The sequence below is a fragment of the Nannobrachium achirus genome (assembly GCF_963921795.1).
Source record: "Nannobrachium achirus genome assembly, chromosome: 10".
Taxonomy (NCBI): domain Eukaryota; kingdom Metazoa; phylum Chordata; class Actinopteri; order Myctophiformes; family Myctophidae; genus Nannobrachium; species Nannobrachium achirus.
The window spans coordinates 47,460,324-47,482,446 of NC_137819.1; the positions used below are offsets into that span (position 1 = coordinate 47,460,324).

Sequence of the window (22,123 nt, forward strand, 5' to 3'; positions counted from 1 at the left end):
GTCATCTCCCTCTCAAATGACACTTCCCTTCACACAGTGCTCTAACACGTGAGAAGAACTTGTGACAGAGCTCACAGCATCTTAAGTACTTTTGTCCTGATTTGTAAAGTAGCCGTTCTGGTCAGTGCACTTTGCTTTGATTGGCTGATAAATAGTATTTGTCAGAAGGAAAGAAAATGTTTAGGTTTGTAAAACTGAAATGGGGCTGCTCTTCTTACGATGTCCTCTCCTCCCTTTAACCATCAGGCCCCTCTCAAATAAAACGTTAAAATAAAATAAAAATAAAACAGAGGAAATGTAGCAGGTGGATGGACCGCCTGAAAAATTAACTCTTAAATGTAATGACATCGCTCAATGGTTTACAGGCCATAGATTTTCTGTCAGTGTGTACAAATCTGTCCTCCTTCCTTCTCGTGTTCTGTAAACAGGTTTGTCCACCGCAGTTTTCACAACAATTAACAGGTAAACAGTCAACTGAACCCAACCCTCCCACCCTCTCATTTTTCAGGAATTCTTTTACCATTTTACAGTCTAATGTTTAGATGCCAGGAAGAATGTGGTGTGGGTTTCAATGTAATTGATGAAGTGACAACCCAGAAGGGTAGGGATAATGTGTGAGACCAATGTGATGGTGGTTATCACCTGATACTAAGACAGTGAAGGCTGGTGGCAGGGGTGGTGAGGAGGTGGCACCTCCTCCAACCTGGACCTGCTTACTCAGGCAAAGTACATGGTTCTCAGCGTGTCTTGGTGGATCTGAACCGCCTTGGCCAAGGCTTGCTGGTCACGCCCATTGCTCTGTCCGGACGTGTGACTGCCCTCAGCACTGAAATGGCAGTTACAAGTTGGTTATTCTAACAGTGATTCTCAAAGTGGATTCCAGGGACTTTGTGGGTTCCTTTATGGGGTTCTAAATTGACCCATGCAAGTCTGTAACTCAAGACAGGGTACAAATGGAACCCTAACAGGTCCATTTGATTCCAAAAAAATAAAATCGAAAGAATTTTCAAAAATGTGCTAAGGCATGATCACGATTGCGAAATTGCATGTTTAAGCCCCATACCAACCCCATCTTTAAAACATGGCAGCCATGTTTGTTTAAATTTGAAGAAACATAATGGCTGCTATCTCATGAATGCCGTGCACTATGAATTACATGGAAGTCTATGGAGACATGGCATCTTGGACCTTCAAAGAGATTTTTCCATTGCAACAAATGTGTTAACTGGCTAGACAAAAAAACAAACGAAACAAAAACACCATATGTCTTGTTTACTTCATTTTTGAAGAACAACACTGCAAGTTTGCGGTGTGATAGGTTGTATGGCGTACCTGTCATGCTCCTTGTCCACCAGGTGATAACGGGCACGGAATGCCACCAGGTGTGCGTAGTAAGCCGGTGCAGGGATGGAGACGGAGCGGGTGCAGCGCACGTAGGTGTGGCACAGCTGGTAGGTGAGCACCTGCAGCTCATCCGAAGTGAAATGGTTGTCGTCCCAGAGGACGTGGTAGTGGGATGGCCTGCTGGTACCCTTCAAGGGGTGATGGGAAAGGAGAAGCACCGATTTATTTATGTTTCCCCCCCCCCAAGCCCCCAAACTTATTTGGGGGCTCTCTTATTTGAAATACAAAAACACCGATAGGTCTTTGCCTGAAAATGCAAACAAAGAAGAATGACTCCAATTCATTCATAGCACTTTAAGCCCTTTTACTGTCGTCAATGGGATTCTTACCTGTATGCCTGCATGACTGCAAAGGTAGAAGTCAAACTCAGATGGATGAGTGATCTTTGTATCCACCGTGGTACCCGCAGGGATGTTGCCACTCTTGCCAACCTACATGAACAAGCCATTAGGAAAGATACTTCAGCCAAATAAAGATGATGCCATGTTCCTTAGTTCTGATTGAAGTCAACACACAAAGAGACTATTATACCACTTTAATTAGGCCTAGGATTATTGAATGCTTTAACTAGTGAAAAATAGAAGATATACAAGCTCACAGCGTGGCACTGTGTGCCGTGCTGCGAGCTTGTAGATCTGCTATTTTTTTTAAAAGTTGTGAAAATGTGTGCAAATCTTTGAATATATGTATTTTTAAAGCGAACGTTTGTAACTCAAATTTTGCTTCTGGGGGGTCCCTGGAACTAAATATTTTGAGATGGCGGTCCATGGCCAAATACATATCAGTTTGGGGGTCCTTCACATGAAAACGTTTGAGAACCACTGACATAGTAGTCTCTCAAGAACAGACTAACTGAGCTCCAGTTAAGTGAAAAGGACCTTTTCTTTGACGATGACTGGCCAGATTGCTGACATAGAAACATAGGGTTTTTCAAAAAGCCTTAGAAGGATTCAAAAGACACTTATAGAATCGGGTCAAAATTCAAATTTTCAAACAGCTATTTTTCAATAGTTAAAGCATAAAATAATGATACACAATAATGTGTACTCGTTCTGAATAGGTTAAATGAAATGAGACTTATGTAGACGTCTAGACTAAAGGAAAGGGTACCCACCCGCTCATTTCTGTCCATACAGAACAATCTTGTGTGATGTCGCTTCTGTACGACCACAAAGGTGATACCAGGCTGGTAGTCCTTCTCCAGTTTGATGCAGGCTTCACGGATTGCCAGCAACTCATGCTGCAGGACCTGTATAGACCAGTAAGGTTATAAAGGTTACACCAGGGACAGGGTAAAGACATTACAAAAACTATCTTAAAAAATATATTTATACCATGATCTGCTCACTGCAAATACCCACAGTGGCCAAATCAAGTTGGGCTCTCATCGACTTTCTATACAGGAGGAAAATACCTAGAAAACAAAATCTGCTTTAAGTAGGATGTGAGGGGTCTAACTAGGGGTTTGTCATGATGCTGAATCCATTGCAAGCATTTGTTTTGCACAAAAACATTCATTGGCCCCATAAAACGCCCACAAAACTGTGGCCATCATCACTAAACCATCATTTTCTGGGGCCACTGTTAGCCCAAGGAATGTTTTTTGTGCAAAACAAATGCTTGCAATGGATTCAGCATAATGTCAAACCCCTAGTTAGACCCCTCACATCCTACTTAAAGCAGATTTTTTTCTGGGTATTTTCCTCCTGTATAGAAAGTCGATGGGAGCCCAACTTGATTTGGCCACTGTGGGTATTTGCAGTGAGCAGATCATGGTAGATTTTTTATCCTGGCTAGTAGACCTAATTTCCTGTCAGAATCAGTTGAAAAACTAAATAACAAAATTTTGTCCAACCTGAGTGTATTTTTTCCCTAGATTTACTAGACTATATGCACCTGGAAAATAATACGAAACGAACATACAAGGTTTCCACCCGACAACGATATATTGCACTAACATGCTATGGCTTTACATAGACTGATAGACTACATACATAGACTGATAGACTACAGGCAGAGAAAACAAGTACAACCCTTTTGCAATAATGTTCCCATGGCAACGTGGCCAAACCCCATGTAAAAAGCTCTGCATTACGCACATCTCTGACCTGGTTGAACTGGCCCTCGGATATGCCATCGCGGTAGTAGATGATGCGGGTGGGCTTGAAGCGGGTGGACTTGTAGAACTGGATCAGCAGTTCCCTCACCATGGTGGCCAGGTCCTGGATGATGGGAAGGGACAATATGAACATTTTATATAACGAGTGTGACCAAATAAATTGCGATTTACGATATCGCGATAATCAAAATATCCCCCACATCCACATCATGGGGCGGAACATTTGCCAAAAAAATAGCTGATCTACAAGCTCACAACATGTCGCGTTGCGACGCGTTGTGAGCTTGTAGATCGTCAATGTTTTGGCAAAGAGATTTGGTAGAGTGTGAAAAAGAGAAAAAAGAAAATACTATCAAGTACGTTATTTACAGGTCCCTTTAACCAATTATGGAGGGTTTAAGTGGTGAATTGATCCCAGTGCATGACGGAAGACGATTTCACGATAAATCTAATCTCCACGATACGATTATCGTGAGTGTCACGATAAGCGATATTAGCGGTTATCGTCCCATCCCTACCTGGATGATGTCCTGGCGGTGTTGCTGCACCCGAACCGTGGCGCAGTAGCGGCTGGGGTGGGCGTCCATGCTCCCCACCACCTGGAGGAGAAGAAAGAAAACAGCACTTTGCTACAGCTGCTAGGAACGCCTAGGAAGACAGGGAACATCTGTTCCTGCTGGGAAGTGCTGTGGGAGCATGTCGTTTATATCACAGCACGACATATGATGGATTGCTCTGCGTTAGGGGCTTAATCACAGCCTCGGAAGACAGTGGGAAATGGAAAAGAGATTTATGAATTGATATTTTGGTACGGTGGTACGTTTGAAGGAGTTACTGTACATGCTTGATTCTGACCTTTTCACTGAACCTTACCTTAACAGTTACATTTTTCCCATATTTGAGAAGCATTAAGTCAAGCATTCTTTAATTTTCTGTTTGCCTAGCGCAAGTCGAGCAAAAGAAATTGGTGCAATTCTTTGATGAAGAGAAAACAAGGACATGTTTTTTTTTTCTCCAGTCTGTAAATGACTAATTCCATTCGTCCTTTCTTAGCGCTGCTGTGTAATTTAACTTACAGCAGCGATGGAGGGCTTCTTCCCATCTCCTGCTGGGGGGTGAGTCACATCTGCTCCAAGGAAGATAACTGGCTGCTGGAACACCAGAGGCCTGAGGAGCAAAGAGCGAGCACAAGGATCACAACATATCACCCCACACAAGGAGGATGTCTGCTGTCAAGCACTTACGGCAGGATCCTGACCCCATTTAGAAAATGTCAGGCCCTGCATATGGGCATAAAGACAATCTATCACCCATGTACAGAAAATCAACAGTAATGTGTTATCAACCAATATGTGCTTATAGTAGGAATATATCGCCGTTGTCGGGTGGAAATCCAAAACCGTTCGTTTTGTATTCATCGTTTTAAAAATGATTTATACAAGTGAAAACAGCTGATCTACAAGCACACAATGCCTCGCGGTTGTCACTAATTTTGTGCGACAGCCTTGTATGATGAAGCAGGGCTGTGCTTTGCGAAATAATTTACAAATTTGAAACTTGGAGATACAAGGTTTCTGCCCGACAGTGACGATATGTAGAGATATGTAATGTGTATCAACAAATGGGTCACACTAACCTGCCCTGTGGGAGGAGGATGTTGTTGACCCCACCCAGCTTGACATTGATCTTCAGACAGAGGTTGGAGAGGGTCTGAGGAGTGGTCTTCTGAACGTTCTTCACCTGAACACACTGGGTGGCCATGCCGAGCACCGTGTCACCAACACGCTTCACCTCAGCTACAACACGAAGCGGGGATGCGGAAAAGCATGTGAGCTCTCTAAACCATGAGTACATCTAGGCCAACTAGAAAGAATAGGCTTGAGTAAGGTTGTGTTCCTCACCATAGACGGGTGTCTTCCCAGGAAGGATCACTACCACCAGCTGGAGGCCCTGGTAAGTATACTTAAGATGCTTGAACATGGGCTCCACGCTGTCGGCTCCCTGGGCGTACTTGCAGAAACAAGGCTGGCCCTGGATGGGCATCCCTGCATCCCTAGAGATCTTCCTCAGCTGGTCTGTGAAGGCTCTTGGGTAGAGACAGGTTCAGAAATCATTAAAGAAACGTTCTTTATGCTGAAATGTCAGAACACTTACAGTCGCAAACTGTATCACCATGCATAGGCTGGAGGGAAAAAATAAACCACTACACAAACAAACAAAATGTTAAGAGTGTTGAAAGAAAGTTTGAGTAACATTTTTCCCTCCACTAGGTTGAAAGTCATACTTTATAAGTCCCATTTAATTTGGGAGATTTTACTTCACATGTAAAACATGTAACTAAGTCAAAAATCTATTTAGCCTCTGTTCAAACGAGTCGTCCCTTACAGCTCAACAGTTGAATTATTTCACACTTGTGCGGGGATCCGGGTGCAAATACTGGTAAAGTACCGGTAAAGTAGAAGTAGAATATGATTTCAGATCATAACCATTACATTCAGAATCTATTTATTCCTCTCCATATCAATCCAAAACAACGACTATAAAAACAGTGGACATCATGGCACATGTGAACAGAGGCCATATTTCTAATCCAATATCACACTTACTTGAGCAGGAGTTCAGTGCACTGTCTCTGCGGGGCAAAGCAAGCGATGGCCCACACTTTGATCTCAATGCCGGTGTGGAACTGCTTGTTCCTCATATCCCACACTCCCTGGATTGGTGTGGCTATTGCTTTGTTCTGTAAACATCACAAAACCACAGGCTTACCCTAAACTGTCTCCATTCATGGGATAACACATTTATTTGTGTTACTTAAAATAAACATTAAAAACAAAAACAGTAGAATATGCTGCAACAAATGTACTTTTAGCAAAAGTTTCAAAAGACTTCCAGCCCTACAAGGCTGCGATCATATTAGACTAGGTCTGCATGAAGGCATCCAAGCGTTGTCAATCAACATACCCTGCCTCCGTAGAGAATGGAAGGAGCCTGGAGGACCCGGCCGTTCACCTCTGTCATCTCGTCCCTCACCATCACTCCAAATTCCCGAACGTAAGGGTCCTGGTTAAAGTTGGCACTTCTCATCTGGGAAACGCGACAGACAAAAGTAAAAAGCTCCATTACCGGGCTGGCCTGTAGGTACAGCTCGACCTCCGTGTGATTTTCTGTAGTATCTGATAAAATCATTTTTCAATCAAGTCCCACACGTTTTCTATGTATGGATTACGCTAATCACTGACAGTGCTCTAAAAATGACAAAGGCTTTTTCTGAGAGAGTGTGGGTGTGTGTGCGCACGAGAGGATGGCCTGTGTGTGCACTGCTATGCTCAACAGGTGTATCACACCCAGCCCAGAGTCTTAATTAGTTTAACTCAGGCCAGGTGTGACTGCTTAAATCAGGCCCACCCTACACTTTTGTGGTGACTGTGATTGGTGTAGCACAATGTCATCTGAGCTGTGTAGTTTGCTGTGATTGGTCTACTTTTGTTGGGACACACACACCATTGCTGTTCTAGTGGTTCTCAACCTGGGGGTCGGCAAATAATTTGACATAATAGCCGGGGACCCACAAGCCCAAAAGCTCAAGGAATAGGTAGGGTAGGACATGTGATTTTCTGCCGTACTTTTTATTTCTGTTTTATCGATTAGTTTGGTCATTAAGGTCCACAGAATGAGAGGCCTGCTCTGCCGGAAACATCGCGAAAAAAGGTTATGGCCATTTGGATATTCACTGTCCCATTGACTCCACTAGAAATATTTTAAAAATAAAATACATGTGCTTTAAGTAGCATGTGAGGGGTCAAACTAGGGGTTCTTCATGATTCTGAATCCATTTCAAGCATTTGTTTTGCATGAAAAACATTCCTTGGGTTAACTTTCAGCAACCCAAAACTGTGAAAAGTGGAAAAAAGGTGATGACTCATCACTTTTCACAGTATTTGGGGGGCCGAAATCTAGCCCAAGGAAAATGCTTGCAATGGATTCAGGATCATGAAAACCTCCAGTTTGACCCCTCACATGCTAATTAAAGCAGACTTTTTTTCCTTTTTTAAATATTTCTAGTGGAGTCAATGGGACAGTGAATATACAAATGGCTATAACTTTTTTTCGCGATGTTTCCAGCAGAGCAGGCCTCTCATTCTGTTGACCTTAATGACCAAACAGAAATAAAAAGTACGGGAGAAAATCACATGTCCCCTCCCATTTTGGTGACTGGGTCCCCGGCTATAACGTTCACGCTAGCTGGCTTCACCCTTTTGCCGCATAAACTAAAGTTGTGCCGTCAAATGTTACTAGACTTTCATAATGATAACAGCGAAAAGTTAATGTGCAAGTTAGTTGAAATGTAAGGAAGCTTTTCACTACAAAAACACAGAAGCATGGAACATGCTCTGAGCAGCCAAGGGACTGTGGATGGAACGGTGGCTAGATCTTCCCGTTACAGTAAGATCCATCTAAAAAGTTACCAGTATAAAACCTTGACCACAGGTGAGACACTCAAAGTGGGTAAGAACATTGAGGCACAACTGTTGACTTTGTGATGCAAATACAAGCAGGGTTTTCTTTTTTTACTATTGATGTGCCATGTTAAGAAATTGATCAGACCCAACTTCAACTGTGTTGAGATTCTCACACACGAAAGCTTAAAGCCTGTGAAAATGAGGTATTTCCACACCAAACATCCAAATTACACTGATAAATAAGTGGAGTTGTTTTAAACAAAGAGGAGTAGGAACATTGATAGCCAATGGCTACTGTGGCTGTGAGAAGAGGTGTGCATTTCAACCTTTAACTAATATAGTTGGTTTCGCCATTTTATTTTATAATTATTAATTATAGAATATAGTCTTAACGTGTGCATGCACATTTGTTCGGTTGAGAACCACTGTTCTAGATGGCTGGCCTCTTGGGCCAACTTTGAGAAAAAAAATACGGACATATTTCAAATTCACTGTAAACATCTCGGACTGAGGCAGGGTAATAGCAAGGTTACATACCAGTTTGCTGATTTCGTCCTGACGGTCGGGTGCTGATCTGGCTGTGGCACGGATCATGGTGGAGGTCTGATTGTCTGTCAGTTTCTTGATGCAGCGCTGCCCTGCCACTATGTTACACACCTGGGATGTAAACAGAGAACACAATCACATTTACAGGAATCACATTTACAGGAAATGTTATCCACCATGTTCTTTTTCACAAGCAAGGTAGCTGATTTGGTTGGTCGCACATTTCAACAAAAGTATGAGATATCAAATATATGAAATATGAAAGTTAATGTTAAACGGGAGATAACTCTTTCCATGCACATCAACAACAAAATATATACGTAGAATTCTGCCGTTGCTTTACCTCTAGAGGCAGGTAGGTGTGTTTCTGTTCTTGTCCAACCTGAAGACAAGGGAGGTGGGGGTACCGCAGGATCAGCTTGTACTTGTCTTTAAAGTACTGTGCTACAGTGCATTCAATTGTTTGGCCATTCTCTTGCTGCAGGGGGAACCTGGGAAAACACAACAAAGAAAAATATGTAAGCTAAAAATACAGCAACTTCCCATTTGCTCCCCAAGTTACGGTTTTGTTTACGAACGAAGATAGTGTATTTCTCAGACATACGCACGCCATCTTCAAATATGTTTACAAAAGTTATTCTAAGCTGGTCAGTCAGTGGTCCATATTCATTAAGCAGATTTCTCAAGAGCAGATTAAACTCTAACATCTAGCATGGATGTTAGGTGCTTTGAAAGAAATTTGGCAAACACTTAACGCCAATATACTGCAATGCGAGCAAGTGAACATTGAAATGCTTCCGGTACTCATCATTAAAGACCCCTCTCACCCCAATCAGTCTTTTTGCCCTCCTCCCCTCTGGAAGGCGATACAGAAACCTGGCTTCCAAGACCAGTAGACTTCGGAACAGCTTCTTCCCCTCCACTGTCATCTACCTGAACTCTTCTCCCACCCCTCTCCTCCCCTCCAGTTACAGCCCTCCCTCCCCCAGGCCATCCACCATCCCTGGTGTAGCTGGGACTCGGGATACATATCAGTCTAGCTGCTAGCACCTAGTGTACTTGTGCTTTCTGTGTGTGACTTGCGCACTCTGGTCACTGGACTTGTGGAATATTCCCTCTGGACATGAGTCGAACACTTGTGCATTATGTGCAATAGGGCTATGTGCAATATGGTCAAAATGTATTTATTACTTTATTTACTTAACCATATTTATCTATTTATTCATTTAATTAATACTGCTCATCTCTGCATTTATGTATTACTGTACTCTTTAATGCTGACATGTTTGCACTCTGGGTGAGATGTGAAAATACTTTTCGCTGTACTGTACTGTACTGTACTGTACTTGTACTGTACACTGACAATAAATTGAATCTCTCTCTCTACTCTCTAGGCTCAACCTATCCTAACCGGCTCTGTCCGGAAAACAGGGAGGGCGGCATTTTTCACTGCTCAAGTAATCAGTTCAACTCTATTTTTTACAACAATCATAGACCTGCAGTAGCAAAACTGTTGGGGAGTTGAAATACAGGGTTTTTGAGCAGCAAAGCTAGACCTGTGCCCATGGTGCTACAGTCTATGGGAGACAGTTGCGCCTTAAAAGAGTGAACTCCACAAGATATCAGAAGAGGATATCAATATTTCGTTATGGAGGGATGTCCATATAGGTGGTTGTACATAGACTTAATATCTAGAACTGTATCTGCAGGACTCGGTTATAGATCTTAAACTGTGTAATTGAAGCCAGCCAAATACAGACACAGATGTTGGAACTTGGGACACTTGCTTTTAGGAACTTCCAAGATACTAGGAGCCAATATCTGCTCCTCCTCTCATCTGTACACCCAATACAACACCAGGCGGCACATATCAGGACAAGATGTTGCAATTTGTTCTCGCCTCAAGATTCCCTACTGAATGTTAGGAACTGGTGTGTTTTGTCATCTTTCCACATTTATCAGTCACTTATCAGTAATGACAAATGGGGTGCAGGGTTAGGGTTGAATCCTCTGTGGTGCCTCCGGCTTGGCTAGGCATCCAACTGGTCATTCCAACAGACACAGCTGCTCGTGTTCGCAGTGAGGACAGCCAGGCCATAGATACTCTTTGGAGCGAACGGTAAAAACTGGAGGCCAGAAATGCGGAAGATACGCTGCCACTCAAAATAACTACTGACCAATCACAAATCACAGAGTCTTTTCCGGGATTGGTCAGACTTTAGGGTGCGTTCGAATTAAACAAACGGCCTGAGAGGGCACACCAGCCTACCAAACTTCTTTTTCTATGACGCACGCGGAAGCTTGCCCTCCCGTGATACAGAGTAGACACCCCAGAGCTGGAGGAGGCGTCTACCTGTATGTCTATGAGCCAGGCGGGGAAGAGATCTCTCTTGCATTACTAGTAACTCCTACAGGTTGTCCAGGGCACCTGTTCAGTGGGGGCTGAACTGAGAAGAATAGCATGTGCCTTAGGGCTGTGAAAATGTGCCAAAAATAGCATTCGAATATTCGCCCGAAAATCCCCCGTATATTCGAATAAATTCGAATATTCGAAAATAACGAATAATTCGAAGCATTCGCAATTCGAAGCTGTTTATTCTAGACAGTCGCTTCTATCGCTTTTTTTTTTACTGTGTGCAGGTCCGCGTTGGTCAGGGACGTGCAAAGAATGTTAAGAGAGGCAGGGGCTGACATTTCTAAAAGGGCCTTTTGGTGGACAATTCTCTGTTAAAAGGGCAGGGGCTCAAGCCCCGTTTGATGTATGTGTGCACGTGCCTGCGTTAGAGCAGAATCGGATCGTCTTGCAAAGCGTGCCTCACTCACAGCAGCTGTGATTGAGTTGAGTTGGAACAGCCACGACATGAAATGAGCAATTATAATCAATCACACCAATGGATTATGTTTTGGTTTGAACAAGAGCAGTGTGAGTGACGGAGGAAGTTTTACCGTTACCGCGTGGCTGCGTGCGGGGAGATTGACTCGGTGAGAGAAGAAATCCATGCTTTTTTATAGTGTTTTCGGTGGGGAAGTCTCTTGTATGCCTTCCCGTCATTACTAAATGAGTCGCCCGTTTCAGCTCGACTCGTTAATCATTCTGAATCAACGTGAGCCAGTTTAAAAGCACTGTGTGTGCGCGCTGCACTGTGCACTGTCTGCGAGGCGGACGAGTGCATCTCTCCACTCCGACATGTGACGGCCAGTGACAGTGTGAGGGGAAAGTGAAGCAGCTGGAGGTTTATTCTTCGCTGTATGACGGTGTCGCTAAATAGGCACCCTCAATGTACAAGCTCACAACGTAATGAACGTATTGGATCAGCGACGTATTGTGGACTTGTAGATCAACCCACTTTTGCAGCAGCGAATGGAGACTTCTGCCTTGCGAGACCAGCCACCTTTTAACGTTCCATGCGCCCAGAATCTCGCGAGAAGTGCGGTAGATTTGTTTTAATTAAATATAAATTAATTCGAAGCTCCATTTTTTACGTTCGAATATTCTTTTATTGTTAACATTCGAACGAATCTTCGAATATAGAATATTCTTTCACACCCCTAATGTGCCTTCACATGCATAGACAAAAAGGTAGCTTTGGGCCGTTGGTAAAATAGGACTGGCAAGCTTCCGGAATTCTGAAGGACGCTTTCTTGTGCGTCACAGAATGGAATGCTCGGTAGGCCAATCGGATGCGGGACTCCCTCTTTCCCACTGCAGGGGGCCGAGTGCCTTCCACAGTTCCGCACTTTCGCCAGTCCTGTTTTACCAGTCACGCCAATGAACTGCAGCGGCAGATGAGGTATCTAGCTTTTTATATCTGTGTTCACATCATGTGCCATGTCCTCCCAGTGAAATTCGTCACAGACAGGTGAAAAGAATGGGACTGGCGGTGTCACGTGTAGTGACAGTTGCTCCCCTACACCAGAGGTCTTCAACAGGGGGTCCGGGACCCCTAGGGGGTCCTTAGAGTTACTACAGGGGGTCCTCCAAATCTTTGTGTGATAGAAACCTTTTTCTCCTTTTTTATATATTAACCACTTGAACAGTGGTGTTCTGAACAGTGGTGTTCTGAGATTCTGAGAACTTTAGCCAAAAATAGCAGATCTACAAGCTCACAACGCCTCGCAGCGTTTTCGGCAAAGAGCTTTAGTGTAGAGGGGAAAAAGAGCAGACTAAGTACAAAGTGAAATGTCAAGATTATTAAGTATTGACAGTTCAAGTGGTTAAATATCTGAAATCACAAATTGACATGAATCCAAAATACACTGATGATTGTGCTGTCAAACAATGAAACTATATGGAATCTACGAAAAGGTTGTGGGGGTCCCTGCTTCATCTCTCTCTCAACTAAGGGGTCCTTGGTCTGAAAACGTTGAAGACCCCTGCCCTACACCAACCGGTAGGGGTAGGTGGGGGAATTGGGACAAATGGGGTCCAACCTTGTAATACATACCACGGCACATTACTGTATTACAAAGAAATATCCACAATGTTTTCAATACCAGACAGCTCTGTAACTGTACAGCTTATAATGGCCAACATGAACAATGGCTGCCTGAGCATTCTTACGTCTGGTGGCTGGCTGGTCTCCTGGTCACGTTGCACACTCTATATTTCCTCTTCATCTGTCCACAGTGGGTGATCTCCACCTTCAGTCCTGGATTTGTCACAGGCAAAGTGGTTAAAACACAACCCTACACCAATCTGAACGTACTACACATTATTCATAGTGCATTAGTACTAACCTTGTATGTGATTGTAACCTATCCATGTATATGTAGTAAAAAGATGGGGGAAAAAAAGGATTTGGTCTGCACTTGCAATATTTGTTACTGTATATTTGCATAAACAGCTAAATTAGGCACCTGGGAGCAAGCGTCTGACACAACCTGGGACCTTGTGTTTCCCATATGCATACATTACAGGTAATAATATATGCATTGCAGCATTTTTTTTAAATAACATTTCTGTTGCAAACTATTTCAATTTCTCTGTTGCAAGAGCATAAAAACAACAAAGCGGTTTATTTGCTACTCAACCACTACTTAATAAGCGTTTAGTATGTATTCCTTTGAGTATTAAAGTCAGTCACATTAATTACAATAATGTAAGAGATTAATAAAATGCTGGGAGAAAACCGGACAGCTTTAAAGAAAAAGAAAAAAAGGGAAAAAAAATACATTCTACTTGCAACTCATGACTTGAATGACCAATGAATTACCTTTGATTTCCTTGGTAAACTTCACTCGCTGGGAGTCCGTTAAGGGCTTCTGTTGTTCTTCAATGCTTTTGAAATCCAAGACCTCACACATGAACTCAATTACAGGCTGGGCCTTGTAGAACGCAGTGGCCGAAACTGCAACCCAAGATTACAGCGATTAGACAGAGAAGTAAATAGCTTCCATGAACGGTACCACAACTTGAGGCCACAGCTGGTCAAAAGCTACTCATAATCATTGCAGGTATTCACAAACATGTCAAAATCCCAGATAGATCAGATTAAAATCATGGAATCCTCTTGATTTTTATTGTTCCATAGGATACAGTAATAAAAATGTATGGCTTTTTATGTGGTGGAGAGCTTAGAGTGAAACCTCTGGTTAGAATAGTCATTCTGGTTAGAATAGTCATTCTCTTAAAGGAGTAGTTCACCCCCAAAATGACTTTTTCTATTGATTAGTCATGCCATGGAGACTTGAGTAAAATAATATTTGTTTGTATTTGTCGCATTCCTAAGACAAAAATTTCATTATAATACATTTTCCACAATTGATTCCGGATGATTCCGGATTCGGAATTAATGGGGGAAAATGTACTATAATGAAATTTTTGTCTTAGGAATGCGACAAATACAAAAAAATATTATTGAACTCAAGTCTCCATGGGGTGAATAATCAATAGAACAAAAGTCATTTTGGGGGTGAACTACTCCTTAAGGCGGAGCTAAAACTTCTGATGACGTTACCAGTGAAATTAAACTGCTCCACATTTTACTGGCACCCCCTGAAACATAACGGAAATTGCAGTTTATGGGCCCCAATTTGAACATCAGTTATGAAGCCTACCATCAATATTCAGCATCATTTTCCAGAGGGAGGGCCTGACAGACTGATGGAAGCCAAACCACACCTCCCTGCCCCCGCCAAGCGGGTTGGAACACCCTTCTGAGGGGGTGAAGAAAGAGCGGCCCACGGGCGTGTACCTGTGACAGACAATGGTGGAGGACACAAGCCAATTAACATTTCATTATACGAACAGAAAGGATGAAAACATGGACAGGTTTAGAGAAAAGCAGGTAGGAAAAACCTGGAGAAACCGAATAAATAGTTTTGTCAACCTTTGACCTGTGGCTATTTTGAGTCTTAAGCGGTAAAATGTTAGCTTCGTGTTAGGTTGCAAATGCCAAGCCAAAAACACGGTGAGCAGTCTTGAGCCTGGATATATCATCACTCCTTTGTTAACAATCACCACATCAATGTTATCTAAACTGTATTTAAAAAGGGTAGCAGGGATGGCCGCAGGTATATAGCATTATAGCAAGCATTACATGACTAGACAGCAACTTGTTTAAGTAACAAGATGCTTTTTAATGGTTGACGAATTATAAACTAAATAAATAGTCAACACTGGACCCAGTCGACTAAAACTATGACAAAGAATTTTTGTTGACTACCTATGTTCACTGACAAAAACGAAATAAGAAATAAGCTATGATTATAACTATGACTAAATATACTGACAATTTCATCAAATAAAAACTGGACAACGCTAGCATGTCGCAGGGACAAACTAGACTAAAAAGTAAAACATATTTCAGATGACTAAAATATGACTAAAACGAAATCATTTTATTCAAAATATGACAAAACAAAATGAAAATGTGCTGTCAAAATCAACACTGACTAGACCAATAGCAATGGCTGACCTCATAGAGGGCAAATGTCTCATGACTACGTCCAGGGCCTGGATGGTCTCAAAGGGGATGTTTGGTAGCCGTCCTGACAGGGCCTCGTGCAGGGCTTGCAGGCTGACGCAAGACACCCACTTTATGGCCACTTTGAAGCTGCGGTCCTTTCCTTCGCCAGGAATGGTAACCTCAAGCTCCACCTGCACAGATGATGGGGACAAGAGGAGAAAATGATGTCAGCCCTTTAAGTTTTGTATCCAGAGTTTTCAAATCACTTAGCAGTTGGCAGTTCTGATGCAAAAGTGTTCTCCACTCCACAATCAGATACCATACTGTTGACTGGTTGTCAGAACGTACTTTATCTCTGCCTATAGGTAACGGCATGGCTGTGTAGAGATTCTTCCTCCCGTCGTACACTGGCTTTCGATCTCCAAAGATCTGTGTTTTAAAGTGCTGGACCATGTGCTCAACAATTTCACTGAAAGAAGAAGAAAGGCAATTCATCATAATGTCCAGGAAATCACTGCGTACAGAAAACTACTGATCAGGTGACCAGGCGTAACGGAAAAAAAATCACTCATTAAAATTTACCGGGCAATTTACTGAATAATAATGACGAAAAGGGAGTATTTTCTGGTCACTGAAGGTGGGGAAAATGCTTTTACTGTTTAACCCAGCAGTCAAGTTGGTCAAGATGGCTCAGATGAGCACACGGTAGGGGTGGGCAAAAAATATTAATCGATTCACTCAAATATTGCGATTTTTAATGCCACGATTTTTTCCCCCAATCAATTTCAAAGTTCAGAATCGATGTTGTGTGCGTCACATTATGTCATCAGTATGATGCAAGTAAATATACAAACGAGAAAATGGTGGACGAAGAAAGTGCTGTGGTCCTACGAACACCACTTACACATTTTAAGTTTGAATCGTGATATTGAATCGCAATATAATCAAGAATCGTGATGTAAATCGAATAGTCACCCAAGGCATCGAGATCGCATCGGGAGGTAAGTGAATCGTCCCACCCCTAGCAGGGGGTGCTTTTTAGGGGTTAAGTGCTCAAGTGGGACACTGACATGTAAACTGGGTGAGCCGAGGGTCAACTTCCAATTCTCAGGTGGCCTCTCTAGCCACCCTCATGCTTACCGATTGACCCTCCTGGGGCATTTCTCAGGCTTGATGTCAATGTCATAATGGTACACCTCCAGTTTGGGGATTTCCATCTCAAAGAAGTTGGCCTGCAGCTTGATTGTCCTGCCCATGGTGCCAAAGTCTGGCCGCGAGGGGGGCTTGAAGACATACTCTGGCACTGGGGGTGACGGGGGATCTGGATCGGAGGGGTCAGGGGAAAGAAATCAGTGACAAATTAGATGTTTATTATGACGTTGTAAAGTAATTGTCGGTGTCAATTCCCAAGGGCTCAACATCTCAAATGTAGTAAGCCTGATTTATACTTGACTGTGCACTGGTGCCCAAAAATAGCCAATCTACAAGCTCACAAAACGATGTGGCGGATGTGAGTTTGGGAAAAGCTATTTTTGGCGTGCAACACCAGTGTGCAACCAATTATTAATTAAGCATTACGGCCGGACTACGCCAAAAAATGTGCGCATTCGTGCATACTGTCCGTGAAGACGCTCGCGTTTGCGTAAACGCTCCAGGCTACACCAAGGAGGGAGTATATGTGAGGAAGACCAGATAGTCTGTGTACAAAACGCATATGCGTGCTTAAAAAAAATAGAACCGATCCTATTTTTAGGGAATGCGTATCCGTGGTTCGCGCTATCCGTACGCCTGGTGTAGCCGGCTGAATTGATATAAATTGGATCTATCCAAAACGGGCATACGCGCGCACGACCCGCATACGCACTGACGCGCGCAAAACGGCTTGGTGTAGCCCGGCCGTCAGACGTTAATGAACCAGGAAGCATGTTTGTTCAAGTTGTCACTTGTCATAACCCAAAGTTATGGAAGATAGCTTCAAAGGAGAATCAACACCTTCCTCTCTTAAAACTAAACATGAATCGTTGGTCAGTGCATTCTAATGAACACTAGATGTGTAACAAGTTCAGTGCAGCAAGAATTATAACAACCTTCGCACCTTCAAAACCAACTGTTACTCACAAAGTGAAAATTAAGCAAATGAAAAGAAATGCATGTAAAAATAGGAGAGGAAAAAAAAAACATAACACACATGTATGAGAATAAGCCACTGAATCAATATGAGTAAAGAAGTAGTTCTGTGTCAGGGACATTTGTAAGTTAACTGGCTAATTGTAGTCAACTTTCAATGTAGTCATGGTGGTACGCAAAAGAGCCCACTCCCTTAGGCACGCTATCTTGGTCCTACAGCTCTGTGCACTGAAATACGCCGATAAAGCCCACTAATTAGTGACTAATATTGAATGGCCTTTTTTGCTATTTAGTTAGGCAACCATCCCAAATGTATTTAACTGTCAGCTTGGACACAATGTGATTCTAAAATTACCATCTAGAATAAGCTCTTGTATGACAAATGGTAGAAATGTTAACCGAGTACCTATATAATGCATTTTGTTGTCAATAACAATAACACCAGTGGACATTGGTAATTTGGCATACGGCTTTAACCACTTCAACCCAATATACACTTCTTTGACCGGGGTCCCCAGGGTTCAATGCTTCTTGTGGTTAAAAGTACTAGGGAGAAGAATCTTACCAGAGCCTATTGACCCAGAAGAGAGGGGTCTCTCCTGCATCTCAGCAGCTAAAGAAGACAAAAATTACATGTTATGGTTTCTCACATATTCCCTTGGTCATTGCACACAGAGAACGCTGAATAAGTTTCATCACTGACAAATTGATGTGGCTTACAAAATGTAAAGCAATACTTAGTAATATCTTATATACAGCAGGGTTTCTCAAAGTGGGTGCCGTGATGTAAGTCCAGGGGTGCCTCAGAATACTTCGATAACATTTGGAATTCATCAATATCACTTCAGTTTAACCACTTATAATTAGTAAAACGGACCCGAGTTCAGTTGCACTGTACTTGGTGCGATACTTTTCAGCCTACAGTAAACCAAATCCCCTCACCAAAAATAGCAGATCTACAAGCTCACAACGTGTTATGATTTTTGGTGAATGTTCCTCGCAGAACAGGGACACTGGGGTTAGGTTAAAGCCAAATATAGTATTTTTTTTAATCTGTCCTAATGGAAACAGATTCTCTCAAGTTTTCCTCGTTACATACTGTATCTTAGGGTAAAGATTTACAAATTTGACAAATGTAAGGTAATGTAATTGTAATTCAGGGGTGCCGTGGATGAAAAGGTTATTTACAGGTGTGCCCTGAGCCAAAACTGTTTGAGAACCACTGTTATACAGTAAAAAGCTATGGAGAAGCAGCAGTCAGTGTTGTTGCTCAACTCTGCTTAGGTTACCATGGCAAACACTTCCTTGCTTCATGGCCAGAAGGCTTACTCGCTTATCTGCCCCAAAACACTATCATTCACAACCAAGGGCGACTTCTCTTAAGTCTTATCAATTGCAAACACACACAAGAGGCAGGCCAGCAACCTGTATGCCCTCCTAAAGCCACCCATTCTCCTGGAGTTGAGTTGTTCCCAACTATGGTATTCTGGAATCTGGATCCTGGCTACAACTGGGTTTTCTATCCTACAGGGGGTTGCTGATAGAAATCGAGAATTACAAGGACATGTAATGAGTGCAATTAACCACCGCTGGCCTGTAATAGAGACTATTAATAATGTTGCACGACAGAGTACAGACATAGTGAATGTACTTTTACAAGACCTTAGTACACCTGCTTAAGATTTCACTACACTTTCAGATTGTTGCAATTATGTATGTATGTATGTATGATAGACAGACATAAAATCTTAACCTAAGTGGCTTCATGCAACCGGCCCCTGTCCCCAAATCATATTCTATGATAATCTTTAACATCATCATAAACAATAAAGGAGAACCAAGACAAAACGTTGGTGACCATCGCTTCTAACAACCACGTGTACATTTCTTGCATTGTTTAATATAGTAAACAACTTGCATCACATTACGCCTGATCAAAATAGAAACGATTAGCTTCATGGCCACACTGGCTTGACGATAGAAGCTACAGTACAGGGGCTACGAACGGAGAGATCAGAGGTTGATAGATAGATAGCCCCTTGTCCTCGCTATGTGTACGAATGCTCACTCAAACTGTCTTTATATGCAATATGATCATGTTTGTTCAGTTGGTTCGTTTTATCCAAATCAATATACTTAATTAGCCAGCTAAACAGCTAACAACAATAACAAGGTCGGGTAATGTGGCAACGCTAGCTAGCCGGGACGTGCTAATCTGCTAGCATTATTTCTACTGCTGGTGCTTGTACTTCTGGTTGGGGACGACGTGTTCTTGAGCAAGGCAACAGTTACAATTCAACTGTGAGCAAAATGTGCTGAAAGGCCCACGTTCAAATCCGATTTAACATGACGACAGAAGTACTGAAACGTCAATAAGAGAGTTGAACGTGTAACTAACTATATAAGCTTCGTCGCCTAGCAAACTGCTGCTAACAACTTGAGGTTAGTTTACTTTAGCTCTGGTTCATAGCGTTGGAAGGAGTTCTCCTTAACGCTATGCCACAGAAGATGTCTGCGCCCGCAGGAAAGGCTGAGCACCCTCTCTTCAAGGGTCTGTAGTCTGTAGTAAAAAAATAAAATAGTTTCGCTACTCACCAAAACAAAGACTGCATTTGGGAGTTGAAAGCCTACTTTCCTTAGTGGGAACACTCTGAGGCCCCCAAATCACGTCTAAAATACACTTTTAAGCCAGAATAGAAAATATTTCACGGGAAGGCAAAAACTGGTCAATGGAATTTCTATTGACAAAGATCTGTAGAGGGCGGTGTGGAGTAGCTAAAACTTCCGATTAAATATTTTCTTTTCTGACCAAAAAGTGTATTTTAGACGTGAGGTGGGGGGCTCAGAGTGGTCCCACAAAGGAAAGTAGGCTTTCAACTCCCTAAAACCGTCTTTGTTTTGGTAAGTAGCGAAATTGTGTTTTAAATATTTACTACAGACGAGAGGCTGAGCAGCCTGGGTTGCCGCGGCTGTGAGCGCAAGGGCTCATCGGTGACATAGCGTCAAGGAGAGAACTCCTTCTAAAGCTATGGACCAGGGCTAGTTTACTTGGTCGGCATGAGTTTTTTTTCTCGCTCGACAACAAATAGGCTACGTGTTTTGAACTGAAAAAAAGTGGCGACGCGACTTTTAAGACACGTTTGTTCAGTTGAAAATGTGACCTTTCTGTCGAGCGAAAGGCTCGTGCGGCTCTAAGTATAATGGAATTAAAGCCTTACCTCCAGGTCCAGGAGCGGAATACATTTCGACGGTTTTAAACTCGTGCCGTGGATGCACCGATACTCCACTGTGTTCTTGCCGCCGGGCTGGCCTCCAAACACATACGGTGCGCGAAATATATTTATATACAAAAATAAGCGGGGGTGTGTGCCCCGGGTCCCTATGATAACAAAAAGGGTTTGGAGTTTATCAAGTTGTAAATAATTGCACCAACGGGAGCTTTCTCATCATCCTCGGCACGGCCCCATCCCCCCAACACACACACATAAGAAGAACCGACAGTGCAGGAATTGGTGGCCTATCGAATTCTGTGACACGCCAGGTTGCGTCTTCTTCTTTTTTGTTGTCTTACGGCTGATCCAACATTAGCGCCCCCATCTGCTCTGGAATTTGAACAGTGGTTTTTCAAACTTTTTCATGTCAAGGTCCATTATTTATTCGGCATTTGACCCACGGACCACCATTTGATGAGATTTAGTCTCTCAGACCCAAAACTTAGATCCGTTTGGTTTCATTTTACGGCCTCAAGACTCAAGGCCTCAAGACAAGAGTTAAAGATTTATAAGGGTCCATTTGGTTACCATTTTTACCAACTCTCCATCATTTAGCTGGGGACCACCTGCTGATACCCCCTCAAGGACCACTGGTTGAAAACCAGTGTTCTAATTTAATATTAGCCACGTGTGAAAAGTAACTAAGTACATTTACTTAAAGGAGTAGTTCACCCCCAAAATGACTTTTTTCTATTGATTACTCGCTACATATGGATATTTTTTTTTGTCTTTGTCGCATTCCTAAGAGCTAAGACAATAATTGGATTTCAATAAATGTACCCCCACTGATTCCAGTTGGGGACCCAAATGCATATAATATCACCCCGGCTGGGTCACCGGTGCGAGGGGTATGATGTTGCGAGACCCAAAACTCCTATGACCTTGGGCTACATCAACTGAGGATACGTCCCAGGTGCATCCATGCAATGTTTTTTGTTATAGTTATTCTTTTTATCTCATAGGAATAGACTACGTGACAACCAGGAACAGTCAGGTGACCACCGGAGAGACGGGTGACAGCCGGAATGTAGACGGCATGCACCCAGGAGCAGTATAGCTTATCGCCCCAGCCTGTGTCTTCTGTGAGGAAGAGGCCCAACAAACCCGGTGAGGCCTTTAGGAGGGCCAGTCAGGAACCCACTGGTCCTGAATTAAATGTTTGGTACTGGGAGTCTGGTGCAACGCACAGGTCCTGGACCTGGTGAGAGCAGGAGTGGACCTGGTGAGACGTAGGAGGAGGCCGGCCAGTAGTCAACCCACAGAGCCTTGTCCTGCAAAGCACCT

General features: G+C 42.9%; 2 protein-coding genes across 2 annotated transcripts in view; one reads left to right on the plus strand and one right to left on the minus strand.

The window, feature by feature from the left end:
- The window catches only part of sem1 (SEM1 26S proteasome subunit), a 239,031-nt gene that overhangs the window by 136,944 nt on the left and 79,964 nt on the right, over positions 1 to 22,123 (plus strand). The gene's annotated exons all lie outside the window — the stretch shown is intronic.
- On the minus strand, positions 550 to 20,882 carry ago2 (argonaute RISC catalytic component 2). The gene is made up of 21 exons (XM_080734834.1): positions 20,786 to 20,882; positions 18,133 to 18,180; positions 16,581 to 16,761; positions 15,789 to 15,909; positions 15,450 to 15,631; positions 14,590 to 14,726; positions 13,746 to 13,880; positions 13,094 to 13,181; positions 8,876 to 9,023; positions 8,524 to 8,643; positions 6,488 to 6,610; positions 6,130 to 6,263; positions 5,425 to 5,609; positions 5,160 to 5,319; positions 4,600 to 4,690; positions 4,042 to 4,122; positions 3,513 to 3,626; positions 2,519 to 2,653; positions 1,734 to 1,835; positions 1,333 to 1,532; positions 550 to 826 (listed from the first exon to the last, which is right to left on the minus strand). Exons 1-21 carry the CDS (start codon positions 20,808 to 20,810, stop codon positions 718 to 720), a joined length of 2,619 nt encoding a protein of 872 aa, XP_080590960.1. The 5' UTR covers positions 20,811 to 20,882; the 3' UTR covers positions 550 to 717.

What these genes read in the sequence shown, in the direction of transcription:
- ago2 (XM_080734834.1), bottom strand. Translation starts at nt 20,810, where the DNA reads ATGTATTCCGCTCCTGGACCTGGAG. An exon ending in CCGAGGGCCAGTTCAACCAG is followed by an intron (nt 2,654 to 3,512) that starts GTCAGAGATGTG and finishes TGGTCTATACAG; the next exon opens with GTCCTGCAGCATGAGTTGCT. An exon ending in GCAGTCATGCAGGCATACAG is followed by an intron (nt 1,533 to 1,733) that starts GTAAGAATCCCA and finishes CACCCCTTGAAG; the next exon opens with GGTACCAGCAGGCCATCCCA.